At 51.0% G+C, this 25,446-nt stretch overlaps 1 protein-coding gene and 1 long non-coding RNA gene across 2 annotated transcripts in view; one reads left to right on the forward strand and one right to left on the reverse strand.

Moving 5' to 3' along the window:
* Positions 1-48: 48 nt before the first annotated feature.
* LOC118707395 lies at positions 49-24,825 on the reverse strand. Its single transcript, XR_004984259.1, has 3 exons — positions 24,811-24,825; positions 21,794-21,798; positions 49-149 (listed from the first exon to the last, which is right to left on the reverse strand). It is a non-coding gene; the product is annotated as an uncharacterized LOC118707395 (long non-coding RNA).
* DSG2 (desmoglein 2) overlaps positions 14,378-25,446 on the forward strand; it is a 29,869-nt gene continuing 18,800 nt past the window's right edge. Inside the window, exon 1 of the mRNA XM_045574904.1 lies at positions 14,378-14,432. Coding sequence (XP_045430860.1) covers positions 14,393-14,432 — 40 coding nt within the window. The 5' untranslated portion in view covers positions 14,378-14,392. The remainder of the gene's footprint in view (positions 14,433-25,446) is intronic.

Genomic DNA, 25,446 nt, shown 5'->3' on the forward strand with positions numbered 1-25,446 from the left:
GCATCAGGAACATCGATTTTTTTCAAGCCTCGCTCTTTTTTTTTAATTATTAAACAGCTACAGCAATTTCACTCTTGACATAACAATGTTAAGTTAGTTAAGATTTAGGATATATTCTTTCACTGTGTTATCATGACAGCAATGTGCAGCTCACTACTCTAATTGTATATAAAATTCTCCTTTTTTTTTTTTGCCAGATTCAAAACTGACATTTGTTTTCCCAGATGGAATGCTAAGTAGTAAAGTGTTTATGTTTTCACCCCGAAGAGTGCATGCAGTCTTGAGGAGACCCTGGGGGAAAGAGACCCCTAAATGTCCTTCCATCCAGCATGCGCCCCTCTCCCCGTGCCCTAACTCCCGGGGCACTGCCAGCTTAGCCTGGGGGTGCAGGCTGCGTGTTCTCCCAGGCAGGGCTGCTGCTGCTGCAGGGCCTGCGGTGTGCTTGTCTCGGGTTGAGGGGAACTTAACCTCAGGGAGCAGCCTGCGGGGTCCCGAGGGAGTCGCTTTGCTATGACAACTGGGCACCCCTTCTCTTGTGTCTCAAAGACGCTTTCTCTGGGATCTTGAGCTGTGCCTTTGTTTATACAGAAGTTACGTTAATGGTCATAATTACCCTTATTCCGAGTTCAAAAGTGTACTCAGGATTCTCAAAGGGTTTTAACTTTGCCTCTTAAACCCACCTTCTCGGGACATGGGGTTTTGCTGCATTTGTCGGACTGAAGAGGAAACCATGCCTGGCAGGAGGTGCTGGAGTGGAATAACGGCAGTTCAATGTGTCTGAAACCGGAACACAGCAGCCTGTCTCAGGGGACCTCAGCTGATTCGCCATGTAAAATTACATCCACAGTAACAAATGCCTCTGTATTTTTTCATCAAAAATAAAAATTGTTTTAAGCAGAAAAAAATTTTTAAACTGTCTTTTTACTTGCTGTATCATCAATTTACAACAGTATATATTAAAACTTGAATAGTATAACATGGTTATAATAAAACTTTTGGTGACACACTTAATGAATACTTCCTTAACCATTCACTAAAAGCTGAACTGCTCTCTATAATCAATAGTTATTTAAAAACATGATATAAGAAAGTGACTTCCAATTTATGTTTTTGTCATTTTCCCAGCTGCCCCCTGTCCAGGCAGGAAGGACATACCAGGAGTCCCAGGACCTTCCTCAGGTGGATGCAGACGGTGCTGGTTGAGGTCAGGGCAAACTTGTGCTAACAGGGTGCTGTAACATGTTTATCATTTCTTTGGTAATCTAGCCTCATCTTTCAGGCAAGTTTTGACATTCTATGATGACTCAGAGAGAAAAGTTGGGATAAAGAGAAGGTAAAGTTTCCAGCCTAACACACTGGAAAAATATACCATGGCTCTCTGGGGACAGCCGTTAGCCACAGCGAGGGGGGGTAGGGGAGTTGCTAATGCTTGTCGTTTTATGTCTTTTTTTTTTTTTTAAGGAATGCCACAATGTAAGTCCCTTCAGAATGTCAGATCTTGCTTCTGACTGACCTTCCTCACTCTTAAATGCGGACTTGGACTTGGAGTGCAGGGGAGCAGACACTGGACTGGAATGGATGTTGAGTGAAGGAAGTGTACGACCTAACTCGGATGATCAACTCAATTTCAGGAAAAATGAAAGCCACGTAGGTAAATACCACCAGTTTCTCTCATTCTTAGAAAATTCAAGGAATAAAAATCTTAATTTTCAAAAGCCAAGAGAGTAAAAGGAATACATCCAACTGACTAGCTTCGATGTGACTAGAAATGAAGAAACAGGTGGAAGTTCAAGGTCTTTCCTTCCTGTTCTGGGCAACTCAGCCCTTTCTCAGCTCCTCTTCCGGGTGACAGAGAGAAACTGAGTCACAGGGTATGTGGTTAACACTGGTTCAACCGCACTGCCCAGGAGGCTCTGTGTCAGGGGCATGACTGATCAGAAAACAAGACAATCATTTGCATTGCCGGTGACAGGAGGACCCGCTTCCCAGGACGAATACTGAGATTCTGAGCTTTACCAGCCCCAGGCTGCACTGAGATCCCCTCCCTCCGCGGCCAGGCTAGGTTGGTGTCTTTACTTTCTTTTTTGTTAATACATTGACTTTTGGTTCTTTTTACAAATACAAACCAAAAAATCTACACACAGAGAGATGTTGCTAAAAAGCAAGCAAATGACAGTCTAAAAGAGCAAGTGTCAATGCATGCAGCGGCCAGAGTGGGGAGAAGCGAGACAGGGTGGGGGCTGCCTCCCAGACGGCCAGAGTGACAGGTCTCATTTAATTCTTAAAGGACCCTCAGCTTGCAGCCCCGAAAGCAGAGACTCTGGAAAAGCAAAGTGGCTTCCTCGAGGTCGTACAGCACTGTGACAGAAATGTAAAGGTCTGACTATAATTACTCAGCACTGCTGACAATTATTACTCTCAGAATAATCTATTTCAGCTCTGAGGTTTGAGTAGAACATGAAAATTTGGAAAGAAAGCAGTCAAAATTATTTTTAAAATATTTAAAATATTAGAATCTAGATACAATTCTAAAGATTAAAGAAGCCATATAATGTAGGGGTTGACATACATACAGGGGTTGACAAAATTAGGTTTACAGTTTAAGTATAAGAAAGAGTTTCTTCACTTATTATTATTTGTTAATTATGTATTACTAGAGGCCCAGTGCATGAAATTCGTGCACTCAGGGGGTCCCTCAGCCTGGTCTGAGCCCTCTCTTGTCTAGGAGACCTTGGGGGAATGTCCAACTAAGGGGAGGCAGGAGAGGCTCCTGCCACCACTGCTATGCTCCCCAGCCATCTGGCTCAGGGCTTGTGGCTGAGCAGTGCTCCCCCTGTAGGAGCACAAGGACCACCAGGGGCAGCTCCTGCATTGAGCATCTGCTCCCTGGTGGTCAGTGTGCATCATAGCAACCGGTTGCTCTGCCATTCGGTTTATTTGCATATTAGCCTTTTATTATATAGGATTACTACAACTGTAAACCTACTTTTGTTCACCCATGTGTGTGTGCATGTATGTGTACATAGAGAGATAGAGAACAAAGAGTTAGACATATCTCTCTTGTATATCTAACATTAAGAGAGAGAAAGAAGTAGAAATCGAGAGATGGACTAAAATAAATGCAAGTACATGATTTGCTGCTATTCTGAAGTATGTGTGAGGTTATTTTTCAGGGCACAATGTCCAGTTCTCTTCCATATTTAACAACAAAACAAGCTACATAGAAGTCATGTAATCTTTTTCAGTAAACTCCTTAAGAATTATTTTGACAGTACACTTTTTAGGAGAGGTTAAATAAATGTCTAGATATAAGCATAACTTCTTTTTAATTTGGTATTTGTAAATATTGTGAAATAGACACACAATAAATCTAGTTAACAACTGTCACTCTACATACAAAAAAATGTTTTCTTTTGTGATGAGTTTTAAGATTTATTCTCAGCAACTTTCAAATATGCGATTCAGTATTATTAATTATAGTGATCACGCTGTACACTGCTGCATCCCCAGGCTTATTTCATATACATATATATATATATATATAAAATTGATTTTTTACAGAGAGGAAGAGAGAGGGATAGAGAGTTAGAAACATCGATGAGAGAGAATCATCAATAGCTGCCTCTTGGACACCCCCTACTGGGGATGTGCCTGCAACCAAGGTACATGCCCTTGAATCAAACCCAGGACCTTTCAGTCCTCAGGCCAATGCTCTATCCACTGAGCCAAACCGGTTTCGGCTAGGCTTATTTCTTTTATAACTAGAATAATAAATTTGTACCTTTTGACCCCCTTCCCCCTCTCCCCCGCAACACCACCCCATCACCACCATCACCACCACCACCCTGGCCTCTGGCAGCCACCAATTAGTTCTCTGCATCTATGAGCTTGTTTTTTGTTTTGTTTTGTTTTTAAATTATAACTTTAAGTGGGTGCATTCATCTTAGTTTTCCCATGATTTGTGAAAAACAACACCTTTTAACTGCCACAATTATTTTACTCCTTAAAGCCAACTCTGTTAGGTCGCCAAAGGAGGAACGCACGAGGCCAGAAGAATGGTGAGGGATGAGAATTTATTCCATCATCCGCACACCAACCAGGAAGTCAGCGGATGATGGAACAAATTAATAATCCCTCACCATTCTGGCATCGTGTGTTCCTTCTTTGAAGATGTAATAATCCCCATTCCTCCTTTATTCCCTAGAAGTACATGGGACCATTGTATTTTTAACCAGTTAACTGCCACACATCCAAAACTGAAACCATCCCACATGCCACAATATTTTTAATTTAATTGTGTCTATAGACGCTTATGGTGTACAAAGTGTTAATATTATGCCTTAGAACACCTCTACTGTTTTCTGTGTGCTGAATTTTTCATTATTAAGTTAGCAAGCAGAAGATTTCATGTGAAAACACAGTACACCAGATTATGATAATATAAGCAAACCACCAATGCTGAAAGAATACATATGTCCTCATTTTTCAGAAAGCACAGGGAGCTTTTATATGGTTTCCCAATCAGGAGGAGATTGCAAAAAGCTTTCTTAATTATAAAGTGGTACAGAATCAGGTAATCCCATATTTACTTAGATGGCATACTGGCATGGTTTTCATTCCTGCAAGGCGGCATTTTTACTAAGCCAAAAATGAGTGTCTAAGACAAAATGTGAGACTGACTCCAGTTACATCTTCCCGTGTCCCCCTGTCCAACTGACCAGCTCTGATAGTGAGATATATGTCCTCGCCAGGAGGTAAAACACACACAAGCTCGCATCCACACACGTTTGCTTCAGGCAACCATGTCCTTGGCTTAGCTGAGGCAGGGTCTTTCTGTCACCGGCTCCACGGACTGGACACAGAAGACATACATGCACGAAAATGTCTCTCTCCATTTATTATTTACAATAAAGAACCATCTGGGTCTGTCAGCTTTCTTAGGTAGAGCAGAATGAAGGTGTCTTTTTTGACCAAACTTTTACATATTCTCATCCACATTTTTACTAATCAACTTTTTATTAGTAAGAAGAAAATGAAATGTGTAACAGAAAATGGAAGTATTAGTCAAAGGGTACAAAGATTTGGTTATTTAAGATGAGTAAGTCCCAGAGATCTACTGTATAGAACAGAGCCTACAGTTAATCATGTTATATTGTATACTTAAAATTTTGCTAAGAGGGTAAATCTTATGTTAAGTGCATTTAGCATAAAAAGAATAGTAACAATAGATGGCATAAGGAAACCCTTGGAGGTGATGAGTAGGTTTATGGCATGAATTGTGGTGATGATTTCTGGGTACATGCTTGTCTTCACTCTCGTCAATTGCCTATATTAATATGGGCAACTTTTTGTCTGTATGTCAACAAATTAATGTGTCATAAACCTTTAGTCTAATAGGTTCTGATTATATTTATTCTTTTGCATCTTCCCTCTGCTTCTCGGCTGTTATGAATTGCTACTGGAACTTCCTCAAAAGAGACTGTATGGCTGCTTGAGCTGAACTCTGACGGATTTTCTAACTTGCCACTCTTCTTTGATCCCAGAACTGTCCTCCTTTGTACTGGCCTCTGCATATCCTCTCAAAGATGCAAACAACAGCAAAGGCCTGTGCTGCCAACATGACAGATGCCTGCTCCTCCCAGCCACAGAGACTCTGGACCTCCAGGACAAGCCCATGCACGCTGCTGCTACCTCAGCCAGCTCTGGGTGGACTGGGATGTACCCACTGAGAGAACAAGTCAGGAGATGTTGGATATTTTGACAGGAAACAATGAGTTATCGGGCAAATAAAACCTGCTAATGTCTGCAGAAAATCAAACTACAGGAAGACCTAAGAGAAAAATTCTAAATCTCATTCCATCTATTAGTCAACCAAAAATAATGGTAGGTTATACATATTTTAATGGTTAACAAAAGGTAAATTTGAAATGGTTTGCGTTTGGTTTGGTTTAGTTTGGTTTGGTCTGGTTTGGTTTTTTAATTCTGTGTTTTGAGTTAAGGGCTAAGTGTTCAGGCTTTGGAGACAAACTATAATACTTGAGTTCAAATCACAGCTCCCCCACTTACTAGCTGTGTCTTTGAGCAACTGAAGCTCTTTGCACGTCTTTGTCATTTATAATTTAAATCTTCAAAATGAACTCAACTCAGGAATGCTGACAGCCAAGCCACTGAAACCATACAAACTCAGAACATGACCTAACCCAGAGTCTTACTGTTCAGGTGCTTAAAGAACAGGCTGAAAAGGAACTTGCTGATCAAAGGCAGAGTCAGGAACTGACTTCGCTAATTCTCGCTCTGCAGCTCTAAACTCTGGCTGTAGGATTTCTCTCTGGCTAATCTTTTGCTGTAGTCACAGGCTTGTCCCGTCTAGTCTGTCCTGCACTGGAAATTCCTCTGAATGGTGGACAGCCAAGCTCACGAGAATCGCCACTGCGATTTTCCATGGGGCTTCCTTGGAAGCGGGCAGAGGGCAGGCTTTTTCCGTAAAGGTCTAATTATATTCTTCGCACCGAGCAGAATAGGGCAGCCAGGAGGGTGGGAAGGGTGGGGGTGGGTGGGGTGGGGTGGGGTGGGATCGGGTGGGATTAGTTGAACCTGAGCATGAAAGGAATGATGCTACTGACCCCACCTCCAGGAGGACACATTCATGAGGTAATGCCACTGGAATAGCAATTACTGCACCGACACACTCAGAATGACTCGCTTCTGCTCAGTTTCTGTACAGTTTGAGGTGCCAAGTTTCTGGCCAGGTGAAAAGAGTTTTATTTGCAAAAGCTCGTTAACCCCACACAAAAGGGAAGGAAGGGAAATTTGCCTTTACCTTTGCATGTGTTCTCTCCTTATTTCTAGAACGTGGTGTGCTTCATGTTTTCATAGCCATTACCTCCTGCCTCCTTTAAAAATCTGAGCATAACTAGCTGATGCATCTTTAAATCGTTTAACATATTAATTCACAGTAAAGTGTAAATCACACAAAGCACTGTGTTACTCCTCCCCAGTGTAAATACCTGTAGTACTTAGAAAATATCTGTTGACTCAGAAAACAAAGTGAAATTGTACTCTCACCAGAAGTTGGACTGTGTTGTGTACAGACACTGTCCAGTGTCCCTCAAACCACATGTGTGTCCTCCGTCCATGTAGGACCTCAGAGCACCCTGGGACTCAGGCTCCCCATTCTGTACATCACCGAATGTACTTGGTCTCTAAGAAGTAAAAATCAGTAAAACAATCTAGAGAGCCTCCATCATCTTGTTATCCCTGGAAGCCGAGAAGCCACAATCTTCCTGTAATTTTCTGTTTGTGTTAAATGGCTTATTCAGACCTCTGAGGTAAAAATCCAAGGTACGGAGAACAATAAACCATACCCTGTGAACTCAAGAGTCCGATTATTGAAAAGTCTGAGGCTTAGCTTCCCCATCGGGCCAAACAACTGAGGCCCACAATGCATTTCCACGGCCCACAGAGCAGCCCTCCACCTGCACCATCACTCTGTTCAATGCTGTCTTCCCAGGCATAGTGTTCTGCTTCCCGTGCTCCATGCTCATCAAATTTACCGATACTTCAGCGGGGTGTTCTAATCCCACAGCTAAGACAGACACACAATGATTCGCACCCCTCCTCTTCCAGACCGTGAGAATTAGTCAGGAGAAGTCTGACTGACTTACCTTTATTGTCCTGATTCTGCATGACATGGGTGTGACTCTCTCCAGAGGTATGCTGTTATTCACATCCTGATGGGAGGGGGAAAAAAGTGGCAGTAAATTCACAGAAAATCGCCTAGTAAAAGGAGAGGTCTGCTCTCAAGGCATGGAGTGGTGATCATTTATGATTTTTTAAAAATCGGTAAACACAGCTGTCCTCGGGCAAGCTGGTAAGTCACTGGGAACGTTAAAACTTTTTCCCACTGTCTACGGGAGGAAGAAAAGGATTTTCCACTGGGAAGGCTAGACCGCAAACTATTTTTCCCCCCACAACCTTCTATGTATCAAAGTTCTGCCTAACTGGTTTGCTTAATGTTTGAACATATTTCTACGTAATAAAATATCTTTTTTAAGTGGGAACTAGATGCGGCAATGAAACTCACAGTAGGCCCACTTCAAAAACAAAGATAAAACATTTACAGTACAAACAAAGCAGGTTTAGAAACAGACATTTTTCCTGAAATGCTCAGATTCTAGAGACATTTTGATTCTCTTCTTCATGTCTGCCAACGGCCTCAGCTGTGTGTAGATGCCTCTGAGCCTTTTAATTCTTGTTTGTCATGTGAAAAGATTTTCGGTTACTCTGGAAACAAAAGTAAAGTTAGGCTGAAACCGGTTTGGCTCAGTGGATAGAGCGTCAGCCTGCGTACTTAAGGGTCCCAGGTTCAATTCCAATCAAAAAGCATGTGCCTTGGTTGCGAGCACATCCCCAGTTGGGGGTGTGCAGGAGGCAGCTGATCGATGTTTCTCTCTCATTGATGTTTCTAACTCTCTATCCCTCTCCCTTCCTCTCTGTAAAAAATCAAAAAAAATATTTTTTTTAAAAGTAAAGTTAGTACATAGAAATAATTTGCCATTCATAATATCTCATTTGGGGTTCAATAATAATATTGTAATTTGGGGGCAGCACGGCTCTTCCAAATGTGTCCTTCAAAGCAGTGATTCTCAATATGTTTGTGCAGGACACCTGTGACAGATGCATCCACAAGGTCATGCCTCTGTGGCCAAGTTCACACTCAGGCTCCGTTCCCTTCCACACTAGAATCCACCCCGTATCTCCACCTGAGAAACGTCAAACATGCGAGTAAGTAGCATCTTTATTGAAGTACTTCAATGAGCTCTAATCATTTTAACAAGTACCATAAACAACTCACAAGCTGATTAACAAAGTATTACATGGTGTGGTACTAAAATAAAAATCACCAACAAGATTAATTTCGAAAGTCAATTAAAATGAGTGATTTCATATCTTTGAATCCTTGTTTTTTACCTTAAAATGGAAAGTATTTGTTTTTGAGATTCTGCTTCTCTCTGTGAAAGCCATTGGTCTGGGTCCTTCTGAAAGGATCTTTAGAGCTGCTGTTTCCACCGCCAAAGCTGTGACATCGCTTTTTCATTCCTTAAAAAGGTCACTGTCTATGTGCAAATGCAAAACTGCTGAGGGGCTTTTCAGGGTCTCCCTGAGGTCGTTAGCCACACGGGGTCAGCCACACGGGGTCAGGGCACATGGGTCAGGCCGCAGTTTCTGTCTGACACTCTCCTACCGTCAGCCCACAGAGCCTGGCCTGCTGGCCTGAATTCCAGCCCCTTCCCCAGCCTCGGCCAGTTCCCTTATCTTCCCAGGAATTCCAGAAACAAACCCAGGGGCAGAACCAAGGCCAGAGGTGCATTCTGAAGCGTCTTCAGAAAATGGAGTTGGGAAAACCCATCCCAGGGGCACGCTGCCTCCTGAGTGCCCCCTTTGCTCACTGCGGAGGGAGCGGTTCCCTGTGGCTTATGGCTTCGCCCTTTGCCCCCCGGGAAGAAAGGAGGCTTAAGGAAGAGGAGGGACACAGAATTGTTCTCCCTTCTCTGAACTCCTCGCCCTGTGCTGTGCAGGGGTCCTAGCGAAACCCATGGGACAAAGTGGGGGGCAGGGGGCGGTGTCCATTGTGGACCAGGCCTCCCAGCACCCCCATTTAGTGTGGGGACACGTACTCACATCCTTCCAGGAATACAACAGTCTTTGCATCTTTACCCGCAGTTTAAACACACACACACACACACACACACACACACACACACTACCCTCCAAAATAACCCTGAAAACATGTTCACTGTTCACTCATTCACACTTTCAAATAAGAGGCACCGAAAAACCCCAATGGGTCAGGTCCTGCGAGCAGTTCACAGAGAGAACCCCAGCCCTGGTGAGACTGGCGTTGTGGCGAAGGGCAGCAGACATACGGAGGTGGCCGCCCGGTCCTGAGCTGTGCTGTGCCAAGAACAGGAAGAGGGACGGAGGGGGAGCTCGGGGTGGGGCAGCGCAGGGGTCAGCGGGGTGGCCAGAGAAGGCCTCACGGACAAGGTGGCGTTTGAGAGGCAGAAAAGCTGAGAGCCAGGGAGTCAAGTGTGTGCACAGCTGGACTGAAGGACCTAGGGCCCTGGTCGGCAAACCTCAACTCGTGAGCCACATTCGGCTCTCTGGCCCCTTGAGTGTGGCTCTTCCACAAAATCCCACGGCCTGGGCGAGTCTATTTTGAAGAAGTGGCGTTAGAAGAAGTTTAAGTTTAAAAAATTTAGCTCTCAAAAGAAATTCCAGTCGTCTTACTGTTGATATTTGGCTCTGCTGGCTAATGAGTTTGCCCACCGCTGTTCTGGGGAAAGAGTGCAAAGGCGGGAAGCAGGCCGGAGCTGGGGGCACCTGCCCCAATGAGAATCCCCATAGCACACCCCCTCCCAGCAGCACACGCAGCCCTGAGCCTCTGGGTAAGGATTGCAACGTGAGTCAGCGGGAGGGAGAGGCACTAGATGGGGCCTCTGGCCTGGCGGAGGGTTCCTTCGTTTATGGAATTCCTGGGAAGATAAGGGAACTAGCAGAGACTGCTGCTAGGAACCCACCTCCTTCCCGCACGGCTACCTTCTTATCACCTTTAAACCAGCATGACGAGTTCTGGAAAAAATCTTAAACCAGGCTCAGCACTCTGCCCAGGTGCAGGAACAAGCAGCTTTCCTTTCCTTTCTGGGCCAAACTCGATTCTGCAGCTGTCCCACCTTCTTCTCCCCCCTCTCCCCCACAATGACCCTCCCCTGTCCCACCTCCTTCTTCTCAGCCCCATGACCCTCCCCTGTCCCACCTCCTTCTCCCCCCCATGACCCTCCCCTGTCCCACCTCCTTCTCCCCCCCATGACCCTCCCCTGTCCCACCTCCTTCTCCCCACCATGACCCTCCCCTGTCCCACCTCCTTCTTCCCAGCCCCATGACCCTCCCCTGTCCCACCTCCTTCTCCCCCCCATGACCCTCCCCTGTCCCACCTCCTTCTCCCCCCCATGACCCTCCCCTGTCCCACCTCCTTCTCCCCGCCATGACCCTCCCCTGTCCCATCTCCCCCACCCCATGACCAAGTCAGCATTGTCCTCAGGGGTTGGGAGCCAGGGACTCCGCCTCCCCGCAGCAGTGTCACACACTGAGTCACGGGGCCTGCGGGGCAGACGGCTCAGGCTCCAGGTGACTCACCGCCTAGGGCCCTCCCTCTCGGGTGTGGGCTCTGTGCTGTGCTCTCACACTGATGTTGTCCCCAAAGCTACTAAGAGGTGCTGGCGTCTCGGTGAGACCACGGGGCTTGCCGTCTGCTGGGCTCTCGGTGCTTCTCTGTAAATTCCAGCTCAGGACGGCAGCACGTTTTCCCCGTTAGTACCAGAGGCCACCGCACCCTAGGCGGGCCAGTGCTCCTCTCCCAGGGCCTGAGGGGGCCCCTCTAGGTCCATCTCACCGGAGAGGCCTGGGAATATCAGCATCTGGCACCTAGCGCCTTGCGAACGCAGGCAGGGACCGCGGCTCCTCCTACAGAGAAGTCATCCTCCCCTGTCTCCCCACCTGATGGAACACTGTCTCCTCAGCCGGCCCCTGACCTCCTCCACCTTTGCCCTGACTGTCTCTCCTGCTGCACTCATCTGTGCTGACACCTCTCACTGGTCAGCCAGGCCACTCTGCAGCCCTGACTCACATCCACCCTCTGCTCTTCTGCTCCTGCTCCTGTTCCCACTGCAGTATGGTTAGAGAAAATATTACAGTCTGGGTCTTTACTGTCATTTTAAACACACACACACACACACACACACACACACACACACATCCTACCCTCCAAAATAACCTTGAAAACGTATTCACTGTTCACTCACACTTCAAATAAGAGCCACCGAAAACCACATGCACAAGTGTGTGGGCACCTATGCTTGTCCACACACGCACACACAATCCCAGACCTACACTGTCTGATCAGAGCCACCATTAGCTTATCCACAGTGGATATTCCAGACACCTTTCCCTACAATTGGTCTCGACACGTTTCTATTGCTTGTCTAACGTGTGCTGGATACAACGGGTTGGGCCCACATGAATGTGCTGTGACCTCTGCTTTCAACGTGCGAACAATCCTGAGAAGGAGGGTGGGTGGAGTAGCGGACGTGGATGAAATAACCACGGCCACAGAGCGACAGCCACGAGGCAGGTGTGTGAGTCATCGGGAGAGAGTCACCCAGGAGAGGAGCGGAGGGGCGGGAGGTCACTGCGTACGGAGGGTACGGGGAAAGGAGGGCTGAGGATGGCTCTCAGGGCCTGGGCCTGATGGCCAAATTGACAAGGCCAAGGAGCAGGTAGGAAAAGCGGCTGAGCAGTGCAGGGAGGGGCGGGGGGACCATTTTGTAGGTATGCTGTTTGACAGCCCTGCGAATTGGGTGGGTCATCTGAGGCCCCTATGAAATGCATGCAGTTTGGGGCTTGGGAGAGCTAGCTGTGACAGACCTGCACACTGGGAGTGGCTACAGACTCACGCTTGGTGCCAAGCAGGAAATAACTCAGAAGACATAGCATGTACAGCAGCAGGGAGGCAGAGAGTAAGAAATGAATTGAGAAAGAATGGCCAGAAAAATTAGAAAATTAGGTAACTGTTTCTGCCTCCTAAATTGATCTGTAATTGTCTTCTTTTCAATTCTAACTACTTCTAGGCTTTTCTACTTGGATATTGCTCTAATATCTCAAATTCCACTTTCACACACACACACACACACACACACACGCTTTCGCTTCTGGCTTCCCTTTCTGTGTCAATAGCATGAAAACTACGCTTTTGTTACGGATAAATCTGAAACCCCGACTCTTCACCAACAGCGGCTGTGCTGAGTTACGCTGTGCTGGCAGGCCCAGCGACTCCCTCAGCACTATTCTTTTACGAATCAGCTCGCTGCACACACACTTTCTAAAGAGATTCTCTAACTCACGGTTCAAAGTGTGGTTAGGGACTCCCTTCTCTAGGATTATATTGCATCCTCATATATGTCTAGCACTGCATTTATAATAGTTTATAGTAGTTACAGTTACATTAGTTCATAATATCAGATCTATTTCATAAAGACCTGTTTTTGTTTCTTTGAATGAAGGAACACTTAGTTTGCATTTCCAACAAAATGACATGCTCAGTGAAGAGGAACAAACTAAATGGCAAAAGGGACGAAAGGGGAGATGGCAACCGCACTGGATCTGGCAAACTGGCAAGATCAGAACCGAGGAGGTGGGGGGAGCTTGGGGGAGGGGAGACGAAGGCACTTCCCACCACAGAAGGAACTCGGCCATTTTGGCCAAATTCTCTAGTAGCAGATCAATCCTTCATACTTTCACGGGCTCTTCCATCACTCCAGCTCCACTCGTTAACCTTTCTCGGAAGTTTCTCAATCTGTTGCTGATGCTTTTCAGGAAGAGTTCACGTTAACGTGTACGCTTGCAATAACTATTGTGTAATATATCGCCATTTATTGCACCCTCGGGTGCTAGGCACTGCAGAATGCTTCGCACAGATTTCCTGGTTTAATCTTTGGAACAACCCTGTGCGCTGGGCATCATGAATCCAACTGGACGGATCTGGAACCTGAGGCCCAGGAGGGCGTCCAGGAGAAGGGTTCTGACCTCTAGTTACACTTCGTGTCGGGGATTTTGTAACGCACATGGCGAGTGTGCCTTCCCCCGGTCACCGCTGGAGCTCTCCTGGTGGAGCCTGGTTGGCCAGGGGTCACCTGTGCCGTTCTGCTAACCACTGCTCCTGCCTGGGCCGGCGCCATGCACTGCGGCCAGCACTGCGGCCGTGGGGAGCGGGGCCTCGGCGGAGGGCTCCGGTGGCCCCAGGTGGGCCTCGCTCTGTGCAGGAGGACCCCGTCCCAGGTCCCAGGCGCTCCTCTTCCTGCCTGCCTGCACCTGAGCCCGGCCCGCGCACACGCCAGCGCGGCCTCGCAGGACGCGGGCCCCCCCTGGACACAGCGGGTCCCCCCCGGACACGGCGGGTCTGTCTGCCAGGTGGCCCGGCCCTGCCTGCGGGTGGCCCCGCGGCCAGCTCCGCCCGGGAGGAGGGCGGGGGAGGAGGGCGGGGCGGGGCTGCCGCCCAGAGTCCCCAACCAGGGCCGGCCAGGTGAGCGACAGGCGGCTCCTCCTGCGGGAACTCCCACCGGGCGGGGGCCCGCCGCTCTGATCCGCGGCGCCGGCGGGCGAGGAGGGGCCAGTGCGCGGCGGGCGCCCGGCGGCCGGCGGAGGGGAGCTGGGAGGAGCCGCAGGCGCCGGCGGAGCGGGGAGCGGGGAGCGGGCAGCGGGCAGCGGGCAGCGGGGAGCGGACGGCGGGCAGCGGGGAGCGGGGAGCGGACGGCGGCCCCGGCGCGGGCAGAGGACGATGGCGCTGCGCGCGGACGGCGCCCGGCTGCTGCTGGTGAGTGCCCGCGGGGGCGGCGGGCCCGGCCCCTCTGGGTGCCCGGCGCCGGGGCCCTGGGGGCGGCACTGCGGAGCCGGCTTTGTTCGTCCCCGCGGGAACCGGGGGAGGGGGAAAGGGGAGGGAGAGGGAGAGGGGGAGAGGGGGCGGCGACCCCAGGGCGCTGGGCGAGCCCGGGACCCCTGGATTCTCAGAAAGGCCCGTGTCCTTCACGCGTTTCCTACAAAACAAAGCTGCTGTAACCAGACCGCGCTCTTAAACCACATAGTTTTCACTGCTCTAGCTGAAGGTCGCAGAGTTGGTGTTTTAAGGCCATTTCCTGGTGTGAACAATCCCAGGTGACAGTGCTAAGATTCCTGTCGTTTGGAAGGGCTGCAGCCACATGGGGTTCTCGCGGTCAGACCTCGGGGTCCTCTCCCACTGATTGTCAGCGAGCGAGGGGGAGGGAAGGAGAGAATCGCCGGTTCACTGCTTCCCTCCCCACCCGCCCCCACCTGCCACCCAGGGCCAGGGATGGGCCTGCAACCCAGATAGTCCCCTTGACTGGAATGGAACCCGGGATCTGCTTCCCATGCTCCACCCACTGAGCCGACCGGCCAGGGCTTAGTGGTTCATCTTAAAGGGTTTCAATGCTACGTCTTTGGGGATGCTACCTCTGCATGTCATGCTCGCTTTCAATGAGCCAATTGGCTTTTAAACTGTATCCGTTTCCCTTTGCTAACGGACTTCCGCATAGCTTAGAAACGGTCCGGTTTGTAGGACTTTGCCGAATGGGTTCCATGTGGTGTCATGTAGACGGACCTGTGACCCACCAGGAAGTGCATACAGAGCGGAGGGCGGGGCAGCGCACACAGCGCGTCCCTAGGACCAGGTTCCTGCCAGCTCCATTTACCATCTTGTTTTGCCCAAGCCATGAAGTGACTTCAGTTCAAGTTCACGCTGTCTGTCAATAAAGCTTCTCTAAGACAGTGTTTTTCAACCTTTTTTGGGCAAAGGCACACTTGTTTCATGAAAAAAATCACGAGGCACACCACCATTAGAAAATGTTAAAAAATTTAACTCTGAGCCTATATTGACTATATATAAAGTAATTCTCTTGAATAGGAATCAAATAAACACAAAGAAAGTATTTTATAATTACTTTATTATGAAATATTAAGTAAACAAAATAGTGAAAAATTGTAAAATTCTTGTCTTGTCTGCACCTACGGCACACCAGGCAACATCTCTGGAACAGCGGTTGAAAAACGCTGCCCTAAGACATAACTGTGGGGTTTGTTTTGACACCCCCCCCCCCCCCGAAAACAGCAGTAATTCCCCCGGGGCCATGCTGGGGGCAGAGGAGAGCAAATGCCACGCAGCACAGCGCTGGCCTGTGCGGTCACTGTCCGCCCCCCTGTCCTGTGCGGTCACTGCCCCCCCCCCCTGCAGGGAGGAGCCCGCCGTCCTCCTGTGCGGTCACTGCCCCCCCCTGCAGGGAGGAGCCCGCCGTCCTCCTGTGCGGTCACTGTCCCCCCCCCTGCAGGGAGGAGCCCACCGTCCTCCTGTGCGGTCACTGCCCGCCCCCTGTCCTGTGCGGTCACTGCCCCCCCCTGCAGGGAGGAGCCCTCCGTCCTCCTGTGCGGTCACTGTCCCCCCCCCCTGCAGGGAGGAGCCCTCCGTCCTCCTGTGCGGTCACTGCCCCCCCTGCAGGGAGGAGCCCTCTCCGTCCTCCTGTGCGGTCACTGTCCGCCCCCCTGTCCTGTGCGGTCACTGTCCCCCCCCCGTCCTGTGCGGTCACTGTCCCCCCCCTGCAGGGAGGAGCCCTCTCCGTCCTCCTGTGCGGTCACTGCCCCCCCCTGCAGGGAGGAGCCCTCTCCGTCCTCCTGTGCGGTCACTGTCCCCCCCTGTCCTGTGCGGTCACTGCCCCCCCCCCTGCAGGGAGGAGCCCTCCCTCCCCCTGTGCGGTCACTGTCCCCCCCTGCAGGGAGGAGCCCTCTCCGTCCTCCTGTGCAGTCACTGTCCCCCCCTGTCCTGTGCGGTCACTGCCCCCCCCCTGCAGGGAGGAGCCCTCCGTCCTCCTGTGCGGTCACTGTCCCCCCCCTGCAGGGAGGAGCCCTCTCCGTCCTCCTGTGCGGTCACTGCCCCCCCCTGCAGGGAGGAGCCCTCTCCGTCCTCCTGTGCGGTCACTGTCCCCCCCTGCAGGGAGGAGCCCTCTCCGTCCTCCTGTGCGGTCACTGTCCCCCCCTGTCCTGTGCGGTCACTGCCCCCCCCCCTGCAGGGAGGAGCCCTCTCCGTCCTCCTGTGCGGTCACTGTCCGCCCCCCTGTCCTGTGCGGTCACTGTCCCCCCCCCGTCCTGTGCGGTCACTGTCCCCCCCCTGCAGGGAGGAGCCCTCCGTCCTCCTGTGCGGTCACTGTCCCCCCCCTGCAGGGAGGAGCCCTCTCCGTCCTCCTGTGCGGTCACTGTCCCCCCCTGCAGGGAGGAGCCCTCTCCGTCCTCCTGTGCGGTCACTGTCCCCCCCCTGCAGGGAGGAGCCCTCTCCGTCCTCCTGTGCGGTCACTGCCCCCCCCTGCAGGGAGGAGCCCTCTCCGTCCTCCTGTGCGGTCACTGTCCCCCCCCTGCAGGGAGGAGCCCTCTCCGTCCTCCTGTGCGGTCACTGTCCCCCCCCTGCAGGGAGGAGCCCTCTCCGTCCTCCTGTGCGGTCACTGCCCCCCCCTGCAGGGAGGAGCCCTCTCCGTCCTCCTGTGCGGTCACTGTCCCCCCCCTGCAGGGAGGAGCCCTCTCCGTCCTCCTGTGCGGTCACTGTCCCCCCCCTGCAGGGAGGAGCCCTCTCCGTCCTCCTGTGCGGTCACTGTCCCCCCCTGTCCTGTGCGGTCACTGCCCCCCCCTGCAGGGAGGAGCCCTCCATCCTCCTGTGCGGTCACTGTCCCCCCCCTGCAGGGAGGAGCCCTCTCCGTCCTCCTGTGCGGTCACTGTCCCCCCCTGTCCTGGGCGGTCACTGCCCCCCCCCCTGCAGGGAGGAGCCCTCCATCCTCCTGTGCGGTCACTGTCCCCCCCCTGCAGGGAGGAGCCCTCTCCGTCCTCCTGTGCGGTCACTGCCCCCCCCCTGCAGGGAGGAGCCCTCTCCGTCCTCCTGTGCGGTCACTGTCCCCCCCTGCAGGGAGGAGCCCTCTCCGTCCTCCTGTGCGGTCACTGTCCCCCCCTGTCCTGTGCGGTCACTGCCCCCCCCCCTGCAGGGAGGAGCCCTCCATCCTCCTGTGCGGTCACTGTCCCCCCCCTGCAGGGAGGAGCCCTCTCCGTCCTCCTGTGCGGTCACTGTCCCCCCCCCTGCAGGGAGGAGCCCGCCGTCCTCCTGTGCAGTCACTGCCCCCCCCCTGTCCTGTGCGGTCACTGCCCCCCCCTGCAGGGAGGAGCCCTCTCCGTCCTCCTGTGCAGTCACTGTCCCCCCCCTGCAGGGAGGAGCCCTCCGTCCTCCTGTGCGGTCACTGTCCCCCCCCTGCAGGGAGGAGCCCTCCGTCCTCCTGTGCGGTCACTGTCCCCCCCCTGCAGGGAGGAGCCCACCGTCCTCCTGTGCGGTCACTGTCCCCCCCCTGCAGGGAGGAGCCCTCCGTCCTCCTGTGCGGTCACTGTCCCCCCCCTGCAGGGAGGAGCCCTCTCCATCCTCCTGTGCGGTCACTGCCCCCCCCCCCCTGCAGGGAGGAGCCCTCTCCGTCCTCCTGTGCGGTCACTGTCCCCCCCTGCAGGGAGGAGCCCTCCGTCCTCCTGTGCGGTCACTGCCCCCCCCCCTGCAGGGAGGAGCCCTCTCCATCCTCCTGTGCGGTCACTGCCCCCCCCCCTGCAGGGAGGAGCCCTCTCCGTCCTCCTGTGCGGTCACTGTCCCCCCCCCTGCAGGGAGGAGCCCTCCATCCTCCTGTGCGGTCACTGCCCCCCCCCCTGCAGGGAGGAGCCCTCTCCGTCCTCCTGTGCGGTCACTGCCCCCCCCCCTGCAGGGAGGAGCCCTCCATCCTCCTGTGCAGTCACTGCCCCCCCCCCTGCAGGGAGGAGCCCTCCATCCTCCTGTGCGGTCACTGCCCCCCCCCCTGCAGGGAGGAGCCCTCTCCATCCTCCTGTGCGGTCACTGTCCCCCCCCGTCCTGTGCGGTCACTGTCCCTCCCCTGCAGGGAGGAGCCCTCTCCGTCCTCCTGTGCGGTCACTGTCCCCCCCTGCAGGGAGGAGCCCCCCTGTCCTGTGCGGTCACTGTCCCCCCCTGCAGGGAGGAGCCCCCCTGTCCTGTGCGGTCACTGTCCCCCCCCTGCAGGGAGGAGCCCCCCTGTCCTGTGCGGTCACTGTCCCCCCCCTGCAGGGAGGAGCCCTCCGTCCTCCCGGGTGACAGCAGGCCAATTCAAACAGCGGCAGAGAAATCAGCAGCTCAGGTGCTTCTTACGGTGGCATTTGGTGTTTTCACTTTCCTTTGGCCCCAGCTCTGCCCTTTGGGAGTGAGAATCGCTGGCCGGAGTGGAGGCAGTTCTGGGGGCCTTCGCCCTTCCAGTCCGCTCTGGGATGAGTGTGCAGCCCGTCCTGGTCGGAGCAGCCTGTAGCCATTGCCCGGATGTGCTCCAGCTGGAAGCACAGGCAAAGGCTCCGGCTCCGGGGTCCGGCCCCATCGCCTCCTGTGTGTCCAAGGCCTCCCAGTGGGAAGTGCCTTCCTACACTGACCTCCGCCCTGGCCGGCCTCACCCGTTAGCGCTCCCAGCGCCTCCGTTAGCCGCCAGGGGGCAGTTATCTTGAGTCCCATCTAAAATTCCTACTTCTCTCCCTATGAGACAGAGCGGGCATTTCACAGACTGACGGAGGAATGCTCCCAGAAATGTGTCCTTAGGCAACACCATCGTTGCGCCAACGGCACAGACTGCACGTCCGCACCCGATGGCCCGGTCGCCACTCCCAGGCTCTGTGCGGGGCCCAGCATTGTCCCCCGGCGCGGGGGGCGCTGGAGGCGGTCTGGGTGCCGCAGGAATGCTTAAAACATGCAGGGCCTGGCTGCTTAGTCATGGGCACTGACCTCGGTTCCCTTCGATTGTCAAATAAGAAAAATGGCAACAGCCAACACAATAGCCATCAGGTGTGAATGAATCAAAATTATACTCTTGTTTGCGTGTCAAATCGAAAAAATACAGATATTTTGGAGAGCCGCAGAAGCTCAGTAATTAGCTGATGTCCGTGCAATGAGACGGTTGGAAGTCACCGGGGCCGTCTGCTGCTCCACGGCTGCAGCCTGTCCAGCACGTCACGGTACTGACTGCTGTAGGCAACGGAATACAGCGGTACTTGTCCGTCTAAACATGGAGAAGGCACACCCCCATGACTTTCTGCACTGTGTTTAAAGGGACACAATAAAAATGCAGCACAACAACCAACGTGTATGCGCGCTTTGGGGGTCGGAGGAGGGCTGTGAACAGGGTCTTCCGGCCAGGAAATAGACATGGGGGAGGGGAGGACGGAAGGGAGAGCAGACCCAGAGAATAAGCCTGAGATGAGAAATGATAAAAGGGAGCGGGGAGGAGAGAGAGGGAGGGACAGACGGAGAGGAAAGACAGAGAGGAAGGGAAACGGAGGGGAGAGAAGGGAGTGTGTGCACACAAGTGTGTGCGTGTGTGTGCATCCCAGGGAGACAGCATGCCGAGCCTCCTCTTCTCTTACACACCCCGAGCTCACAGGAAATTCAGTATGGATGTCAGTTCCAGCGTTTTCTTTCAAAGTCACAAACATGCTTTCTGCTTATAACCCATGAGGCCACCATCACATGCCTATGGCCCATTGTTGACCGGAACGTCGTTACGTGACGCATGACTGTAGAGTACCGGGTGGTTACCTGGGTGACTGTGTGGCTGATGCAGCCAGCCACCATCACAAAGGAGTGTCTATCACGTATTGCTAGCCTGGAAGGATCCAAATTCAGAATGTGACGTGCGGTTTCTCCTGGATGCTTACCACATTTGCACCAGCAAAAAGTCGACTTTGCGAGCCAGGGGCCATCTAGGCAGTCTTTGGTAAAGAGTGGAAAGCAACTCATCAAAGTAGTTCTTAAGGAAACAGGATTTTTATAGGAGAGAACAGAAATTATAGTCTGTACAGGTCAGAGTTCAGTTGCAGATAACAAGTCACTCTAGCTAGTCAAGGCAAGAAGAGGTTTATTTCAGGACAGAAAGTTGATTTGGTAAGTGTAGGAAAGATTGAGGAAACAGACCACGGTTTGTGTTATCAGCAAAGACATCAAAGCCATACAGCCGGACCCAAGCACACAGAGAGGGCCGCCTCTCCTGGGAACAGGAGACACTGCCACTCTGGCAGTCTGGAAGCTTCCGTGGTTAGGATGCTATTGCTGCCGCTCACAGAGCCATGTGACAGCTGCTAGGATCCATACCAGCTAAATGTACTGTGCTCTGCCTCTTGGCACCCAGGAATCTGGTGGTGGGCACTAAGGCTGCAAAAACCCAAACACAGCCACATCCACGCTTGCCAGCTCCACTTCTTCCTCTCCCATCTCATGTAAGCACTGATTGGCTGAATCTGAAGCATCACATTCAGAACCTTAGCTGCAAGGGAGTCTGTGGTATATGAGCTTTGGCTTTCCCTCTGCAGTTCAGGAAGTCACACCAGCCTTAGCCGGTTTGGCTCTATGGATAGAATGTCGTCCTGCGACTGAAGGCTCCCAGGTTCAGTCCTGGTCAGGGCACATGCCCGGGTTGCAGGCTCGATCCCCAGCAGGGGGAGTGCAGGAGGCCGCCAATCAATGATTCTCTCTCATCATTGATGTTTCTATCTCTCTCACCCTCTCCCTTCCGCTCTGAAATCAGTAAAAAAATATTTTTAAAAATAAAATAAAATATTTAAAGAAAAAGAAAGACATACCAGAAGGAGATTTGGGGTGATACCCCCATAGTTATCACAATCATTATCACAAGTCCATCTAAATGAAAAAATGAGAGAATTTGTGAATAAAAGCAGAGAATCTTTTCTTCTCAAGAGTTCTTTACTTGGGATCTACTTACTCCTGTCCATAAGCAAAATTCAGAGAGTCCTTAGACATGGCTGGGAATAAATCACATACCTATTTTCACTACCTGCTAACTGAGACTTCCTTTAAATCATGAATGTAGGAAAGACATTGCAATAGCATTAACAGTACCTGTATCCAACTGTCCGCTTTTTATAAAGACAGTGATCATGTTGGGCTCACACCAATGACCTCAAGTTGGTTAAATCTCCAAAGACCCTGATTCCTAAAAGGTCACATTCTAAGACGCTAGGGCAGTGGTCGGCAAACTCATTGGTCAACAGAGCCAGGTATCAACAGTACAACGATGGAAATTTCTTTGGAGAGCCACGTTTTTTAAACTTAAACTTCTTCTAGCGCCACTTCTTCAAAATAGACTCTCCCAGGCGGTGGTATTTTGTGGAAGAGCCGCAAGTGGCTCTTGAGCTGCAGTTTGCCAACCACGGCGCTAGGGGTTAGGACTTCAACTTGCCTTCTTTTGGGAAACACAATGCAACTCATATGTTATTAGTACCATCAGTGTTACAGTATTCTAATATGCAACTGGACAACAGATTTTAGGATAAATTCAAGTATAACTTAGATGGTATTGAAGGCTGTAAGAATAATCAGTTCTATCCAGAAATTTTAGAAATGCATAATTTCACACGTGGTTTTGTTTCTAAAAATAAATAACGGAAATGGCAACTCAACAGAAACTTAGAGAAAGGACTTTACAAAAAGACATGAATCTTCATTCAGCCTAAATTCTCCCTTATCATTAGAAATATCTGATGAGCTAAATTAAAATCCTCAAAGCTGAGATCCAGAAATATGTACTGATAGAAACTTCCCATTAATCTAATTATCAGACAGGTCTAAGAATGATAATTATCAGTTTAAAGTTTGCAAAATAGTTTATTCATGAGTGAAGCATACAAATATTGATATGGAAAGAAATTACTCATTAAATAGGGATTGGTATTTTTAAAACTATCAAAATGTAGTAAAAATCAGAAACCTCAATTGAGATCATAAATGAGCTTTAAATCAATTTGAGCATTTCTTAACCACAGCTTATTTTTTTTTTCCTTTCAATGTACCACAAAATTTAACGGCTAATAACACTTTCAACCATATAGTTCACATATAATGAAAGATTATTTTCTCAGTTGAGTTTATCTTAAAGTATCAGAGGTATACCACATATAACATTGGATTATTTTTTTTTACTTCAAATTATTTTTTTCATGTATTGAGATTTTTATCATACGAAAAGCTTGCGATTAGGATGAAGGGAGCCAGAGCAGGATTTATACCATCCGCTGATGCTAAAATGAGTAAAACAGAGCACAGGAGGGGAATATGCTGTGCACACACCACGAGGAGACCAGCGCTGAAGGTCCAGTGTTCCCTGCCAGAAGCTGCCAGTAGCTCCCCATGCCGTGTGGGGTCAGTGAAGATCCCCAGCCCAACCATTTGTTTTTATTTTCTACTTGCTGCCATCGCCTGCTCTGGGAGTCAAACCACACGACTTCCTGTTCTCTGCCCTCAGTCTCCAAGTCCCCATTCTTTCCCTCCACCTCCCCCGTGGCAGCCTCCCTTGGGCGCAGCCGCAGATCCTGCTCTCCGAGGCCACGCTCTGGCCACCCCCTGCCCTAGCCCTCTCCTCACTTCCCTGGCAGGAAGTAGCACCTGCCCTTTCCAAGGTCCCAGGACTGCCTTGGCAGCTGACACTCACAATCAAGTGCTTCCTCCTCCTCTGAGAGTGATGTAGGTGTAGTACACTTGTTCTCCGACCCATCCCAGCGGCTCCCCGCGGGCCCATCTGTCACAGCTAAACCGGCAAGTGCCTTGGGCACAGATGCGTTCTCTGAAAATTCAAGAGCTCAAGTATGTATGATTAGAAAGCCTGGAATCATCATCTGAATTTCATGGTTTACATGAAATCTGTAACGCCCGGGTGGTTGGGACCGTTGGGTGGTGTTTGTCTGATGTTAACACATTCATCAGCTGCTTCTGTGCTTTCTCAGGTGCCAGTCTTCTGGGTGCCCCGGACTTGTCTCGTGGGCAGGGAGCTAACAGTCAGGGAACCGGTAATTTGGCTCCTGGGCAGGGAGCTTAAGGGAAGGAACAGGGGTCCAGGGAAGAGGGCTTGACATTTTGTGAGCATCCACAGTGCACCGGTTACTGGATTCAGGAATGTTATTAATGGGCCACGCCGGATAGAGACCAGGTCCCCAACCCCATGCCTCCTGCCCGCCCCTATGACCTCTGTTTACAGCAGTGGTCTGTGGTTTGTCATCAGTTAAGGCCTGACCTTTTGGCACTAGATCGTTAGCTTAGTTTCATTACAAGTTGGAATGCCAGAAAGGAAAAGAGAGAAGAAACGTAAACTAAGATTTGTCCTGTAAAAGTATTCATACCGCTGTCAAAAAGCCACTGGCCTTCCCCATCTTCCCTTTGGCCACCCACTTCCTTGAGGCCAATGGAAAAGGCCTGTTTCCACTGAGGACCTGGGAATCTGTTGGCCACTGTCTGGTAGCTCCTGGGGTTTGCCTTCCTGGTAGACCAGCGCCATCTAATGGTGAAAGGGACAACCTGAAGCTCTGTTACCTAAAATGGGCCTTCGGTTTACTGGTATTTGTCTTTGTTCCTTAGACCGAGGACAAAGGAGGGGCTCTCCAGGATTGCACAAAACTCAACGTGAAGTTAGAATGTGCACGATCTAACAGCTCATCTGTATTGAGCATTGCTAAATCCATATTTTAAAGCTCATTCAGTCAATAAAGGCTGCCAAAGAAAATACTACTTTCTTTGATTCTAAAAGAGGTATGAGTCACCCACAGTCGTATCTGTTACATGAAGATTAGCCCAGACATGGAAGAGCAGGCAAAAGACTGTGATAAATCATATAACTTACTGCAGTGAGACTTACAGGACAGAGCTTTGCTGTCTAAAGTTCAAACTCAGGGTTCCACCCTTGGCGTTCCATACACTGCTCTTCTTGGCCAAGTCTCTCCTGACATGGCGGCAGCTGGGAAAACAAAAATGAACGTGTTGAAACTGGCCGCTGAGTGTGGCTGTGTATGAATTCTCCTTCGGTATGGGTCATTTATCCGGTGGGTGTTTAAACTGCCATTTCCTAAATGAGCTGTGAGTTCAGCAGTGAAATAGGAAGTTTTGCAGACGACCTCCCCTCCCCCGAATGGGTCGGCAGGGGGACTCCAGCCACTGCCTCCTGAGCTCCACGCTGTGTTTCGCTCAGCAAGGTGCCTTGGGAGCAGGAAGGAGCGGTGAAAGGTGCCACCTTGAGAACAAAGAGTGCCTTGCTGGCTTGTGTTTTGGCAGCGGGGCCTGGCCTTCCCTGGTGCCTCTGCCAAAACCAAATCATTTCTTGCCAGTTACCAGGTAAACTAGTTTTTACAAGATGCGTAGGATTCTAGGATAGAAACGGATTTTAAACTGTAGTAAACTGGGAACACTCTGGAAGGAGTTATCTGGTCCCTCTTCGGTCTTTTGGTTTGGTTGGTTGGTTGGTTGGTTGGTTTTTTTTAATTCTCACCCGAGGATATTTTTCCATTAATTTACTTTTAGGGAGATTGGAAAAGAGAGGGAAAGACAGAGAGAAATATCAGTGTGAGATAAACATTGATTGGTTGCCTCCTGCACCAGCCCTGACCAGGGCCCAGGCCGGGGGGGAGCCTGCAACCAAGGTGCATGCCCTTGACCGGAATCAAACCCAGGATCCTTTGGTCCTCAAGCCGACACTATCCACTGAGCCAAACCACTTACGGCTCCTCTTCAGTCTTAAAGGCATGCTGCCTGGGATATTTTTCCATCATCAAGTTTCTTGTGAGAAAGAGTTAGAGATTTCACACTCGGGAGAAATCATAGCGGGCCTCCTATGCAGCCGCCCTTTCAGCATTTGAAACCCTGAGTGACCTGCAGGAGGTCCCAGACAGAACTGGGCATCTCCCGAGAGAAGTGAGATGGAGTGGAGTGGTGGTGTTAGCTGTTCT

This window comes from Pipistrellus kuhlii, unplaced genomic scaffold (assembly GCF_014108245.1).
Source record: "Pipistrellus kuhlii isolate mPipKuh1 unplaced genomic scaffold, mPipKuh1.p scaffold_m20_p_6, whole genome shotgun sequence".
Lineage (NCBI taxonomy): Eukaryota > Metazoa > Chordata > Mammalia > Chiroptera > Vespertilionidae > Pipistrellus > Pipistrellus kuhlii.